The sequence below is a fragment of the Electrophorus electricus genome, chromosome 5 (assembly GCF_041902795.1).
Source record: "Electrophorus electricus isolate QZ-2024a chromosome 5, ASM4190279v1, whole genome shotgun sequence".
Taxonomy (NCBI): domain Eukaryota; kingdom Metazoa; phylum Chordata; class Actinopteri; order Gymnotiformes; family Gymnotidae; genus Electrophorus; species Electrophorus electricus.
In genome coordinates, this window is record NC_137501.1 from 23,789,991 (window position 1) to 23,805,371 (window position 15,381).

General features: G+C 39.5%; 1 protein-coding gene and 1 long non-coding RNA gene across 2 annotated transcripts; one reads left to right on the forward strand and one right to left on the reverse strand.

The window, feature by feature from the left end:
• Nucleotides 1-1,140: 1,140 nt before the first annotated feature.
• LOC113585393 (Purkinje cell protein 4-like protein 1) lies at nt 1,141-12,754 on the reverse strand. Its single transcript, XM_027022846.2, has 4 exons — nt 12,452-12,754; nt 5,611-5,665; nt 4,577-4,706; nt 1,141-1,288 (listed from the first exon to the last, which is right to left on the reverse strand). Exons 1-4 carry the CDS (start codon nt 12,458-12,460, stop codon nt 1,183-1,185), a joined length of 300 nt encoding a protein of 99 aa, XP_026878647.1. The 5' UTR covers nt 12,461-12,754; the 3' UTR covers nt 1,141-1,182.
• LOC113585395 (uncharacterized) lies at nt 11,252-15,367 on the forward strand. Its single transcript, XR_003411503.3, has 3 exons — nt 11,252-11,412; nt 15,008-15,090; nt 15,233-15,367. It is a non-coding gene; the product is annotated as an uncharacterized LOC113585395 (long non-coding RNA).
• Nucleotides 15,368-15,381: the final 14 nt, after the last annotated feature.

Below are 15,381 nucleotides of genomic sequence, written 5' to 3' on the forward strand. Positions count from 1 at the left end.
TCCCAGAGTGCAGTTTGACACCCTTAATTTAGAACACAGACAATGAAAAGCAGAATCTCCTGAAATCAACTTAATCAGTAGCAAAAGTCATATGAACAGACAGGAATGGATCACTGAAGCTGCTATGAAAGCTCACAACAACAGCTGTTTCATACAGCCAGACATTACTAACACTGCTTTCTTATTCCTTTGTCCATTGTATTATTAAATAAAGTTGTTACTCTCCAGTGCTTAATGGGAATTTTGGAGTCTATTTGTATGATGACTGCATTTTCAGCAGTTCTCTATAATGCTGTTTAACATCTACTACCAAATCAGTGTAACATATACTGTTCTTTTAAGTTTTTAAAACTTAAAAAAGGTTCATGTAAATACGGAATGCATAGTTTGCATCAATCATGTATTACACAAATCAAATAAAAAAATTTCCAGCATGTTTCTGTATATTAAAACATCTGTCACTTATAGTTTATTAGGCCTTTCACTGCTCTCTTAATGGAAACACCCGGTTCCTGTGCTTCTGCACTCATGTGCTTCCTGTTTATGGATCCCACTTGCACGCAGGTGACTTGCGTCTCAGGGTGATATTAGGAGTTTCCATTTATAGTCTCCTTATTCCTCCCCTAACTGAGAGCCAGGAGAAGCTGTGTGTTTCTGTAGATGCTGTGTGTGAGCGGTGGCCCCTGGAGAGCAGCTATCCTAATGATGCTTAAGTCACAGCTCATCAGTCCAACAGCTGAATAGAGAGATACCCAGGAGAGGAGAAAAAGACAAACTATCATCCTCTGGGAATGAGCTTACATTCACTTGCCATGTAGCAGCTGATCTCCAATCAGCATATGTTTACTTAGTATTAGCATTATTATTTTGAAACAGATGGCTAAACTTTTCTGAGATCAGCAAGGAAAACATTGTTTTTGCCAATACCCTATGTGCTTACTCAAATGGTGCAGAAGATTCAAGACACCACTGAGTGATGTCAAACAAGTTAGATCATGTAAACTGTTTGAATAAAGCTGCTATAGTACTGCTTAATGCAATCTATAGACTGAGGAATAATTTTTGGGGTGCTAAAAATATAATGCACCATGTCTATAACTGCAGTATTTAGTTTTGGTACATTCACTTAAAAGAAAGACATCATGAGCAATGGAAATTTATTTAAGCAGTTGGCAGCAACTTTTAATTGTGTGGATTTAACTGAAAGCAGCACAGGAGGAATGTTTGAGTGCACTCTTTCTGCCACACAGGTTTACTATTTCCTGAAATGTCCAAGAGAATACAGCATCTGCAGTGCAAAACAAAGTATGATCTGTCACAATTATTTCCACATTACCTCTGTAGGCAATATGAAAACATTGCTAGCAATTACATATGTCTTACAGAGGTCATGTTCTAATCCAAAACAGCATCCTTATCCCCCTTCCCAATGGCTTTACTTAGAGCTTGGTCACTTTGATTGAATTTACAAATTCTAAACATAGCCACAAAAGGACTGCTGTAGCATTCCTAATGTTATTGATATTTACATAGTCTAGTCACATGTCCTGCAATGTCCATATGGGACAGCGCTATGGATTCCGTTTTAAGATTGGGCTCACAATAAAATTATCAATATAGAACAGAAAGGAGATTTTGTAACTCAGTAATTCTGAAAAGGTCCCCTGAAGCTTGGGGGTGTTGTGCTAGAATGCAGATGGATTTTTGTGGTTCTTCCTGACATTAGCAAGATCCCTATAGAGGCTGTTGAGGTCAGGCTGTGAACAGGGCACCTTGCTGGCAATGCTCTACTCATTCTTTCTGTTCCCTCTTAGCATCACAGCTATTGCTAAAGGTTTCAACACGCCTTGCAGAAATACTTAAGCACTGCTCTCTCCACTTCTCTCTGATTTTAATTATTTGAAGATATAAAAGCAATAAGGCAGCAATCCTGACAAATTAAACAAGTAGACAGTTCCATTTTGGCTAAGCAACATTACATCTGTGCTTCAAGGAAAAAAAAACAAAAAACATCTAGATTAGTGATGAAGAAAGGAAGTAAAGGAGGAAAAGCTTATGAAAGCATTACGACAAGGTGAGTTTAAGTACCTATTTGCGGGCTATAGTTACATTCACATTATCAGCAAAAACCATCATTTACAAGTATCTTAATATATAGGATATTGATATAGCATATATGGTATACATTGTGTACAGTGGCATGCTCCCATTTCAGATATTTTATCTTTATTGTCATTTAAGATTAATTTCTATGACATCAGCACAAGCCAAAGCTACAGTGTACATTTTAGACCTCTATAACGGCCTTTCAAAATCTGAGTGTAGCTGGCACGCTAAGTATGAGAGATGGAGGATTGAGGTGCCTTGAGGCAAAGTGAAAGGACGTCATAGCTTAAATGGGCTGTGAAAAATAAGGAGAAATGGACAATGTCTGTTGGGTATTCAGGAAAGTAGGAATTTAAAGATCTGACAATAGTGAAATGTGCTCAAGATGAACAAGTGACTTAATGCCAGCAAATGGTACTATTCAAAAATGGAGCACAGTGCAGACTCTGGGGGGTTATCATACATGATCTATTTCATTTAACCATGACAACCAGCTGAAGTCCACTAACACTCAAGCTCTTTTGGCAAGGACACATATCACTTTATAAGTTGTGAAGGGAAACATTCCAAAGCCATTTTTACTACCTATGACAGTAAAGACTATAGGTTGCACTCCTGCTTCCTCATGCTTTATTGGTGCATTAAGAGTAATTTGGTGCCCTGACTAACCTTGAGGCCTGTGAATGATAGGTAATGAGTCAGATCTGGATATGCTAATTGTGACTTTGTCCTCTAAATAGAAAAAGAGGTTATATTCCGATAATAGAGTATTAATTAGTTAGAGGTCTGACTTTCCAGATCAGGTCAGTGTGTTAAATGCTTCTGGGTGGGGGTGGGAGGGATGCCTGGTGCTGACAGTGAAATCTGTGCATTAGAATTTTATTTGTATATGTTTAAGAGAGAAAAGCTATTAGCTATACACTCACCTTGTCTACCTTGTGAGTACATGTTGCCCATGCCCTTGTCATGCACAATTTGTTTTAACTATATTTTAGACTTAATGAACAGTTTCTTAACGTAGGATTGCTGCTGCCTGGATATTTTTGGGCATCGGACCTATCACATGTACATCATATATTAAAACCTCAGCAACATCAGCGTGCCTGGTACTAGTCCAACTCCCAAAACTATGCCACTATCATGTCATAGTTAATGCTTTGTTCAAAATCATCTGCCACCCAAACATTATGCAGGCAGCAGTGATCCTGTGGATGGAAACAAAACAGGGATGAATGTGGTCAATGAATTGTACAAGGCAATATATAGCTGGAAACAGTTGGGAACATTTACAGATGAGAACACTATACTGAGTTTTCAAATTAGGTTCAGTGGTTTCTGTTTATTATCATTATACTGTACCTAATGCACCACTCAGAGTTGACAGATTGGTACCCTTTGGAAATCACGCTTGTACTTTCATACATGTTAAAATATATGTACAAACCATACACTGTTTATACATTTTAAAATATAATGATATATTTTATATGTTTTAACTGGTGATAATGTAGAACCTTCAAAGGTCATTACACCAGTGCACTTTGTTACTTCTAGTTTGCAACTACAAATAAATAATTTACCACCCCAATCACATCTCCGATGGTGTTTTCAGCTATGTCACATGCATCTTTCTAAATGTAACTTTTATTGCAGTTTTTCCCATTGTTTCTTAGTTGTTAATCTGCTAAATCAGTAAGGCATGCTGTTGAGCAACCAAAGATAGATCAGCAATTCAGGTTGGCATGGAAACAGCACACCCGGTCAGGGTGAGGCCACCATGACTATCACTAGCCACCAGCTCGCCAACTGGCCTGTTTCACTGTGCTTACGACCAAATGGTGCAACCACAGGGATCACTATGATATTACTGGCTAGTCAGGCATGGCAAAGTTAGGTGGTACATATAAAGGAAGTGGAAAGACGTGGGGTCAGAAAATGCTAATATGATCTTTTGAATGGAACATGTGTTCCTTTGTATCATGTGAAGAACCATACTTGGTGGATATGTAATAAAGCTTCCATTCCAGTCTAGGTAATGCATTCTGTGATGTCGCATGGAAATCACATTTTGGGAGAGCGGTTTTAGAGCTTGGGTGCATTTTAGGGCCTATATGTGAATTTTAGGACAGTCCTATGGCTATGCATCTCAGGTCATATTGAGACACAAAAATATTTTTGTCATTTGGGTTGAAAGGTATATATTAGGGGGGCATGTATAAGGCCATTTTAGGGGGGAGATATTCATGTTATTTTGGAGGGTGTTTCTTTCCGTTCTACCTCCCTTTTACTGCCTCCCTGTCTGTCTGTCTCTTCTTGCCCCACAATTTCACCCTGATGTGTGGAAATATTTTTGGTTGGTTTACTGTTGTTTGTGTGGTTTGTATAACTCTCACTTTCTTTCTGTATCTTATTCTTGCATATATTTTTTTTCTTTTTTTGGTTTCTCCTGGTTCGTTATGTATATATTTACTTCTTTTTCTTCTGAAAACGCCTAAACTGGTTTTGGATGGCGAGAGCAGCTTTCTCCGTCTCTGGAGCCTCCAGATCAATATCGATCTCCTCTTCCTGTTCAGGCTTCCCCGCCATGCCAGATGTCTTTCCTATAATACAATAAATCAATCAGCAAGAGTGTATAATAACAAAAATTACTAAACAAGCATATGCATAACCCAAAGATTAACCATACATAAGTAACCTAAATATTTAATAAGCAGGCCTCAGTTCTCTTCTAATCCATAGGCTGTGAAACTGTTTATAGAATCACAGACTACAGTGTCAGTGAAGTACAGCAGTAATATATGGCATGCTTTGGTTGAAGTTGAGTTTTCAGTAGTCCCAAACAGAAATGTTGTCTGTCAGAATGAAACCATTTTTTCCAATACTACAGTTACTCATAGAACCTTCTGAATTTACAAGTACGAAGTATTTGAGAAACTAAACTGATTTAAAATATATTGTTTAAAAAATGCAAATAAAAATACTTTATAAATAAACGTACTTTAACTTAGACAAAAATCCTAAGTTAAACATATGAACTACATCCTTGTGTCTCAGCAGGATACTTTAATCCATCAGTACATCAAACACAAGGATGGCAATTGCTTTCACATATTTGCCATATAGAATGACAACATATGGAAGTGTCACCCCGCGACTACTTTTCAGTCATTCTAAATCTGACCATATGCTATGCTTATACACCTGCACAGCTTGGGCAATAGTATAGATGTAATTCATGAGTTTTTCACTGAGCAAACACATGAAGATGGAGAAGGTTAAGGACTGATGAACAAGCATGTTTTCGTGCTGAAGCAATTGCCCCTTTCACAGAAAAAGGACAATATGAAACAGATAAACAATAATAACATGAATAACATACAAATCTATAACAAGATATGACAGTCAGAAAACAAAGGACTTTATTATTATTGAGTCCACGAATAATCCAAAGGGACAACCAGAGAGAGATGGGTAGACAGTATGGAGGCTGAGATACACACAGACCTTTGTTATCTGAGGCAGGCGTTTGGCTGCTGTTCGGGTTCCCTGCAGGTGTGTGCTGGAAGAGAGAGGTCAAAAGGAAGTCTGACCAAATAATTTAGCAATAGAAGACAACAGCTTTAAGTGATTTTATTTAGTGTAAGTAATTCAATTCAGTGAATCACTGATAAGCAAATCATTGTACAATATTACTTGTGTATGTAAATTCAGCAATGTGAAAAACATACAATAGGCACAATGGGCTAACAGGCAAAACATAAGAAATAAGAAAACAAAACCTCGTAAGCTCCCAGTATGCTCCCAAACTATTATAACTCAGTAAACCTCTTCTTAATTTTATGATGCACAATGGCATTCATGCATTACAAAAATGCAATTCAGCTACACTGCAAGCTTGTGCTGTTCCAAGCAAGCAAATTTATACCCATTTGCACTTCCTCTAGGCATGAACATGAACACTGGGAGGAAAAAAGGAGGCAGGGCTTTAGTGCATTATATATGAAGGGGAACGAAGCAATGATGCAGGACATCTCAGCACAGTGTGATGTGCCTCTGCAGTGATTTAGCTGAATGTCTGCATCAAACTTTGTCGCAACTGAATCTAGCTTTCCAGTAGGAGATCATCTCCCATTAATGTTGCATTATAAAATCCCCTGCTGGTCCAATGCTATATCTGTTGCAACTGATCCTTCCAGTTCTATGTATGTGTGTTTTGAGGTGAAAATGTGTAATGGAGATCTTACAATATTATGTCAGAATTATTCTATCTCCCAATAAAGCAGAGCCATTAGCCAGACTAGACTCCAGAGACCAAAACCTAATAGGTGCACATACAACCATACACACAGTCTAAAATTCATCCAGAACACACACACATGACACAAGAGCTGCAATGACCGGCCAATTCCTGTCTGACAACTGACCTAATTTTATCATCTCTTTCATTTAGTGCCTGTCTGCATTTTTTTTTTTTTTTTGCTCTCTCTCTTTCTGTCTCACAAACTTGCTTTCTGATTTTTACTGGTCTGGTTCGTCTGTCCCTAATATACAGCAAAGTGAAACATTACAAAGTGCATCTTCCTGTCTACAGGTAGCCATCAGGGTCTCGTTTGTGTGTGTGTGTGTGTGCGTGTATATGTGTGTGAAACCATGAGTCCTGACATTTAAGTTTCCTTTCCAGAAAATTAAAGCATGCATCATTCATGAAGTTCCTTATATGTGCATCCCCCTGTTCTCTTACCCACTCAGTGAATAGTTCAGTAGAGAGAATAGATGGAAGGACGGAGAAAGAGAGATGAGGAGAGACATAGAGCCGCATCCTTATAACACTGCTGTTTTATCACAGCAGCCTACTGAGTGATGGCGGCTGTCATGTCTTGCAGTACTCAGTACAGACTATAAAATTCTCAGACTTGTGGTGGAACAGCAAACTCTGCCTCCCCCTCCTTTTTTCTGTCCATTTCTGTCTTGCTGAGTTTCAAGCTGCTCTTTCACACTCTAACTATCTGAATTTTACCCTCTCATTCCTCCCTGAGTGAGAGAGAGAGACAGAGAGACAGAGAGGAAAAACAGACATCTGTGCTTGTAGAGCAAGGGGACCAAAAGAATGAATGAGAGGAGGAATGAAGAGAGCACACTAGGGGAAGGAAGGAAGCAAGGTCACAGTGAGAAACAAGAACAGGAATGGAAGAAAGAAAAAAAAATCCAACGCAATTATCACATTCACTCCCAATCTCAGGTCCATTCTATCGCTCTCTCGCCAGCTCTCGCTCCGAGTCTCTCCATCTCTCTCTCCAAAGCTTTTACATCCTCCCAATTCAATCCTACTTTCACACTCTTTCACTCTTCATCTGCTCATCCCTTCCTCTCCCCCTCGGTGTTTTTGTCTCTCCGATGCTTTCATTGCAAAGATCTGTCTTGTTTCATTTTCTAAGTACTGCAGCAGATGAACAGGTGAAGAGAGGTGAGGGATAGCAGATGGTGAGAAAGACAGGCAGAGAGGGAGAGAGAGGAACAGAGAGAGAGAGAGAGAGTCAATCAGAGGGAGGCAGAGAAGGCAGCGGTGAGTAGGGAGTCAGCTTCAGAGACAGAGACACAGAGACAGATTGCAGTATTTAAGAACCTGCCCTGGGGAGCTGCTGTAGGTGATGGGAGGAGCACCAAGAGAAAGAGTGAGAGAGAGAGAGTGAGAGAGAGGAAGATAGACATCTTACACAATTTAAACTGGTCACTGCTGCAGACTGAGTTTTTTATCAGCATATTTCAACACACCTCTACACTTTCTGCCTTCTGTTATACTTCTTTCTTTTAGAAACCTGCATATGTCCTATGATGGATCTCTGCTTCCTGTCATACTCCAGTCTCACATCAACCACAAGCGTCTTTAAGCCAAAGGGCTACAAGGTTGTTTGTGCCTTGCAGGCTTGCCTGTAGAGATTCTCTTTCTACAAAATCTAAAGTATTTGCATTTAACCTTGTACAGAATCTCTGCCTGTGTACTACAGCCATGGCTATTAGGCTAAGATTAGCTGATGTAACATTGGTCATACATATGAGTATAATATGATGATTTAGGAAATAGTCAGTGTGCACTGCATACTATGCCACTAAAGATACATATTATTTAAATACGTAAAATTAATGGTTGGTTTTGATGGTCTATCCAAACCAGATTTTCAAATATATAAAATAATGCTACGGTATACAAGGTGCTTAAGATCACAACACATCTTATAGTCCCTGCAGGAACACTTACAGTGGCCTAGTTCAGTTTCATAGCATGAATCAATATCTTTGCATTCACTGAGTATTTAAAGTCTCTGGATTTAATGGATGTTCCTGGCAATCACCACATATAAGCAAGTTTCGGACAGAGGTCCTTCATCAGTTGTGCAAGGAAAGTGCATGTGAATTAGTAGTAGGAGGAGCCAGTTTATACATGTCATGATACAGCCCTTCCTCCCAAACGTCTCCCTGTGTGTGTGTTTGTGTGTGTGTGTGTTTCATCAGTATTGCCATGCCCTCCCTGTGTTCCACACCTGCTCCTCATTTTGTGTCATTAGTTTACATGCATAAAAGTCATGTCATTGTTGTCGGTGTTTAACCTCGTTAGCCTGCGTGCTAATTATTCCACATTGTATGTTTAAAATAAGTGTATGGTCCAGTTTTCTGAGACTCATCCCTGCATTCAACTCAGCCTCCTCGTTACAGAAACACTGATCGTGGAAGGATGCCTGGGATGAAAGGAAAAAAAAAACAAGGAAGGGGAAGAGAAGACGTAGATGCCCTGAGTGTGGTCCAGGGTCGGACTCAGCGGAGTCAAACGGACCCATGTTGGACTACTGGGACTGATACAACGAGGTCCAGTACTCTGGGTTGGACTCCGCAGGGTCCTACTACCCCTTCAAGGACTACCACAAGGGCTACGTGGATTATGAACGGAATGGGGAGTACAGCGACATTAGTCTGCGGTCGGACTCTGAGTTCGACCATGGGGAGGACCCATTGATGGAGGTAGAGGAGGTCCTCCATAGGGACCCTTCCTCTGGCAGCGACACTGAGGCTGCAGACTACAAGAGCGAAGAGCCTCTGGCAGCAAAGACTCCACCCAAGGCTCCGCCCAGTGCCAGCCCCAGAGACTGGTGAAGGAGCTGTTACGCTTCCTAAAATGCGGACCCCAAAACCAGAACAGCCGCTGCTACCCAAGCGGGCGAAGGACAATCCCTCCCCAGCTGGTCGGTCTCCAACCCAACCGACAACTGGCTGGGGTCCCTGCTCCCTTTACCGGGCTGTATTGTCTTATTCATGTGTCTGTCCCCATCACCGTGCCTGTCCCTAATACACTTAATATACCGATCACTTTGTCACCCTTTGTGTCCATGCCTGTTAGTGTGTCCGTCCCTGTGTCTGTTCTCGTCTTGGTCCCTGTCCTTCCCCTCCTCTGTCTTCCTTGCGCTGGCCCGTTTCAGGTTGCCCTGTCCTCTGGCCTTGCCATTCGGCGTTGGTTTCTGGGCCATAGCCCGATAGGCTGGCGCACCGGGAGTTGCGCCGTTGGGCAGGGGCTCTGTCACGATACGGCCCCTCCTCCCAGACATCTCCCTCTGTGTGTGTGTGTGTGTGTGTGTGTGTGTGTGTGTGTGTGTGTGTGTAAAGTTAACATATCAAGTACCTAATAAGGTATATGGCCATGAATATATGCTATGTATTGACTTCAGTATATCTCTAGTCCTTTGAATGCTGTAATACAAACATTGCCATGTGATCAATAGGCCTTCCATAGGCATTTGACTTCATATCGGTATTTATGAAACCACTCAATTTTTTTAGCAATGTATATCAGTGTTGAATATTGTGAGAGCAGCTTTTATACCATATGGTGCTAAAGTTGTCTCATAATCTTTGACCATGATGTGACCTTGCAGAGTAATCACTGGACCTAATGATTGTTATGAGATACCATTATGGATCCACCACCAAATCTAACACCGAAGAACAGACTTTGTGATCTGAAGGCATTCTTTGGATTTCTCAAAAGTTGAACATTTACAAACGTAGTGAAGGGTGAAAGATGAGTTATTTGACTTTCTGTGGTTTTTTTAATTGCTCAGAAGTTTAGGTTTTTGTATACATGAGTCTTTGTCTGCTGGCCTTGGATACAAGCAGTTCTCTGCACAGCCATTAATTCCATCTTTGTAAAGCTTGTGATGTACAATAATCGTCTATATCTGTTGTTGAGCTTTAACTTGCTACTACTGTTGATCTTTGCCAATGCACTTAGTGTACGTTTTTCATGAATATTGGAATTTTGTTGGTAGTTGCCTCCATGGCATATTAAATAATTTTGCTCTTCACTTGTGCACTTGACCAATGACCCTGTAGCTGGGTAGCTGGCTTTAAAGTTGCACTTTAGTAAGGTCTATGGTAAATTACATTTCATTTCCTTCAGCTGCATCTATTATTTTGTCCACTCTTTGCATATGGCACTTTTGCAACTTGTAACTTGAGACACAAAAGTACACTTGTACAGAGAGACAGACACATGCACAAAAGCCCTGCTGCATGGATAAATATATTCTTCAAAAATAGTAACAGTAGCTAAGCCCAGTTTGTACATCATAATTTCCTTATTGGTTTTAATAACTGAATGTATTTAAGTGCTAGATCTGACGATTCAATAAGGTAGTCAAAATAGTAAAAACAAGAAGAAAAAAAAAGGAATAAACTAATAAAACCGTCCACATTGAGGACAAAAAAGAGAAAAAATAAATAAATAAATATATATATATATATATATATATATATATATATATATATATATAACTATATAAGTCAAAGGAAAAAAACATCAATAAAAAGGGAAATATTAAAGACTCAGATCATAAAAGTTTTTCTCTAATGCAAAAGGTACGAGGAGGTAAAGGAGATGCCCACTGAAGTTGTATTAATCGCCTGGCAAGAAGACGACAAAAGATACAAAATCGACTTCTGCAGTTGAAAGAGAGACAGAAGGGGTCACACCACACACGGCAGTTGGGTGCAATAGGTTTTCCTATAATATCTGTTAATGATTTTAATATCAATGACAGGTACTGACACAAAGAGGGGCAGGAACAAAATGTGTGCGCATGGTTCGTTGGTGCTTGGCGATATCTGTCACATATAGGATCAATGTTCTCACAGCAAGCAACTTTAGTTAAATAGGACCTCAAGAAGCTTTGACAGGGACAGCTTTGTGGCATTCTACTTCGCAAAAATGGAATGTACGTTGTGAGCACAAAGCGAAACTCATTCGTGGCGGATGTGCGCGTGAGTATTAATACTACAGAATGCACCCGCGCTGTTGCTAAGGAGAAATCAGAGACTGCGGGAAAAGGTTTAATGTCCTAGGATACAAGAGATAAAATAACATGAATCCTCGCAGCGCCGCCAGAAATCTCCCGCAGAACGTGAAAACAATCTGCAGAGGAAAACGGTCATTTATTTAGATATGTAGAATTTGTATATGCATGTAAGTAGACAGTGCATATATGTATGTAGACCTGTGTTATTTGTGTTGCCTGATCGAACTGTGTAGGCTATTTGACTATGGGTTTGCACATCAACAGCCCTTATTCGACTACACGTAACCCGAATAGCGGTCTACAGTTTATCTTTATCTAAAGTTAAATTATCAATCATCTATCTAAGCGACTACCCCATAAAGTCTTAATAAGCTGCGGAAAAGTTAGTTTAAGGGTTTATGATTTACCATACTGTAAGATATCTTGCACACATTCAAAATTAGACTCAGTTCAATAGCATAAAACATCTGTATTATGGTAGGTGTTCAGACAGCTACATTACCGTAATCTCGGAGGTGTTATCGGAAGACGTTCGGTATCAGACGTTGCATCTCATTTGGACTGTAAAAGCTAACGGAGTGTGCGACCAGAAAGCCTACTCTTATTTGCGTTTGTAATTAACAAATAACAAACGCAAGCTGCAAGAAAATGGATAGGGGCGAGATCTGTCAGAGAGACATGTTTTACTCTTTGTTACTGCACCTTGAATAACGCGGCGGGGGAGGTGGGGGATGGAGACGTACGAATAAATAAAGTAATAGAGCAAGTAGCATATACCAGTACATCAGCGGCATAAGCTTTAATCTCTTCAAAACTAAAACTAAAATTGCTTTACTTACTGAAATTCTCCTATCTCGCTAGAATGTTGCCATCACTTGTGTTACAACAACACGATACAATCGAGTTAACTGCGTTTATGCACACGGATCTCGGGATTAAGTTTCTCGAAATACTAATTTGCTTAACTGTCAGCAAGACATTGTTATTTAATTAATTGCACTTACGTCGCTCATGCTGGAAACGTGCTTTTGAGTTCTGCAGCGAAGCGACTTTCTTCTCTTTCTCACTCTTCCACTCGCTAACAGCCGTTAGGCTTTTCTTGAAGCGTCGGAGACTGGATACAAAATTGCAATAGCTGAATGCCGAAAGAGGATGTTTGGACAGAAAGGTTAGGCGCCAACCTCCCTGAACTAATCAATGGAGGTTCGGCGATGCGGTGGAAGCAATGCGGCTGTATGCAACAGAGCGTCAGAATCCCCCTTCTGGTCCTTCTTCCCTCGCCCACTCATAAGCGCACTAACTTACTAAGGAGCGTATTGGACCTCGTGTTCACTGAATTATGACGCCGTCGATGAACATCTATTTTACCCAAGGAAGTGCAATGTGAACATACAGTGTTCTATAATAGACATCCAGCACAGCAGGTTAGGCTATATAGTCACTGCACACCGGCATATCGTTTAAATTCACGATCTAGCTTGTAAGCTATCTAAGGTTTATTATGATCTAAGGGGACTAATGTTTCATAATCATATAATTAAAATATGAATGAAAAAGTAATACAGATGTACATCTCACATGAACTTCAAAGGCACGTCTCTAATTAAACGTATTAGAAATGATTAAAAACACAGTGCCACATTTCCGCCCATTCAATGTCTAACAGCTGGATGATCTCTATACAGCAGACTGCAGTTCATTTATCCCATGTCTACTAACAGACCAATAACTAGTGAAGTAAGACTGAACTTTCAAATCCTTAATGGCCCACTTTTCTATTTGAAGTTCATCACAGGAAAATAAATAAATAATAATAATTAGCAGAAGCAAACAAGAAGGGCAACAAGGGGAACAAAACAGCAATTCTGTGCTTGTAACAGCCTATCGGACCTATGAGAATGAGCGCCATCTACTGGACAATGAGCATCAAACAAGCAAAAACAATTCTAAAACTCAGGGAAATATTCAGAAAAAAAATATTTGTATGTGAGGTAGCTTATATGGCAATGGGAAGTGAAGGCCAACAGCAATCGGTGGGGGAAGCAGCTTGTGTGGTCAGATTTACAAGTATGTTTCTGTTCAAAGGTTGTGACCTGCAATGGGCCAGTCATACATAGCTGAATGTAAAACATAAAAAGTGCTGCATAATGCTACTTTAGAATAGGAACACTAATTCTAATGTTCCAGTTACAAGATGTACTTCTTTGGATTGATTTGAATATGTTGCTTTGAGATTATGAAACGTAGATGTGGATGTGGTTTGCATTCCGGTAGTACCGCATTTAAAATATTTAATTTTCAATGAGTTTGAACAAAATGTGACTGATTCCGAAGGTGAATGAACTTGCAATCTGAAAGGTTCCTTCTGTGTGGGTACAATGATGTTAAGCTGACATTCCATTCATGGGAAAGTGTTGCAATGCAGCGTGCAGGTCAAAAGTTGTGTAATGTACATGTGCCACATAGAAGGCATAGAGTGTGCTTGCCAGTCTGAACTTTGTAATAATGGCCCATATTTAAAAATTCAAAACCATTATAGAACAATGAAAGATCCAGTGCAAGAGTATCGCATTGAGGTTTTTCATTAATAAAATGATTGTTCTACAACAGTCAGGTACAGAACAAGTTTTGACAAGGTTGCTTTTATGCCTTAAGCAAAAGTCATTGGATTTACTCACTTGAATTATAGACATTTGTTCTTATGAAATGTTTGATTGCTTTAAGAATGCCTGTACATTTATGCTGTTTCAGCAACACTGTGCAGTGTAATATTGTATGCTCTTGTTTACTGCAATGACTTGATAGCTTTAAGTCCTCTGATTCATGTTCGGCCTGTTTTCTTAATGACTGGTTCTTTCTAATGTAAAGGCTACTGCATGGTGCTCTGTATTGGAAGCTGAAACTAGAAACAGTCATAATATATTTTCCTACAGTTTCATGCCAGGCTGCAAAGCTTGCACTAGTCATGAAGAGTTAATTTGTGTTAGAGTTGTCTTAAGATACTATAAAGATGTTTTATACATGTTATAAAGAATATTATTAATTAGTTAATATAATTGTTAACATAATTTTTTCACTTTGGAACAATTACAAATGATTTCATTTGTTACTCCATTTTTACTGAGTGAAAATATTGTTCGTTGATGTTCTGTGATGATGCCAGTGAATCCTGACATCACACCCAAAATATGTGAGTGACATTAAAAATGACTTAAGTGTATAATTACCCTGGCCCCATAGGAATAGCGGTACAGCTGTCTGTGTCTTTTTCTAGGTGGTGGTTGATTGACACAGTAATCCTGGGAGGGGGGAAAGAGCAGCTAAAATTTAACCTGTGGGAAAAAAGTTAAATAAAGCTGTAGCTGAATGTATACTTACCAGTAAACATGAGGAAATGTTAACTATACTGTATTTATTATGGATTATATATAGATAGCTGAACAACATAAACCATTTTACACCTTTTTTTTCACTCCTGGCTCAGAGTGAGTCTAAGGGTATAAAAGCAAGCAGGGGAGGTGAAATGGGAGTCAATTCAGTTGTGTTGTTTTTCTGTGCAGCCGTGTGTCTTACAAAATGAGTGATTCATACTGAGGAGCAGTCTGCTGATGAGAATGACTGCGGGAGACTGGCTATTCACTCTGTGAGAACTAAGTACTTTCTTTAATTTGGATGTGTGAATATCTAATAAAAGAAGAGCACTTGAGTTTACCTGGATGTGTATTCGCAACCTGTATTCGCTCAGTACCCCGTCCCGTTCATATTTAACTATCTTTTATTCTCAGTTGAAGTGGAGCTGCTGCAGAAAACTGCTGTGATGATCATAGGAATGAGAAGCCGGTGGGTGCCATCTGGATCCTGGGATGCCATTTATTTCTGACTACATTGCAAAATAAATAAATAAATAAATAAAAATTATATCTTGGCAAGTGAA

Coding starts and splice junctions, on each gene's coding strand:
- LOC113585393 (XM_027022846.2), bottom strand. Junction 4,707..5,610: donor GCCTGCCTCAGATAACAAAG/GTCTGTGTGTAT, acceptor ATTGTATTATAG/GAAAGACATCTGGCATGGCG. Junction 1,289..4,576: donor CGTTTTCAGAAGAAAAAGAA/GTAAATATATAC, acceptor TTTGCACTGCAG/ATGCTGTATTCTCTTGGACA.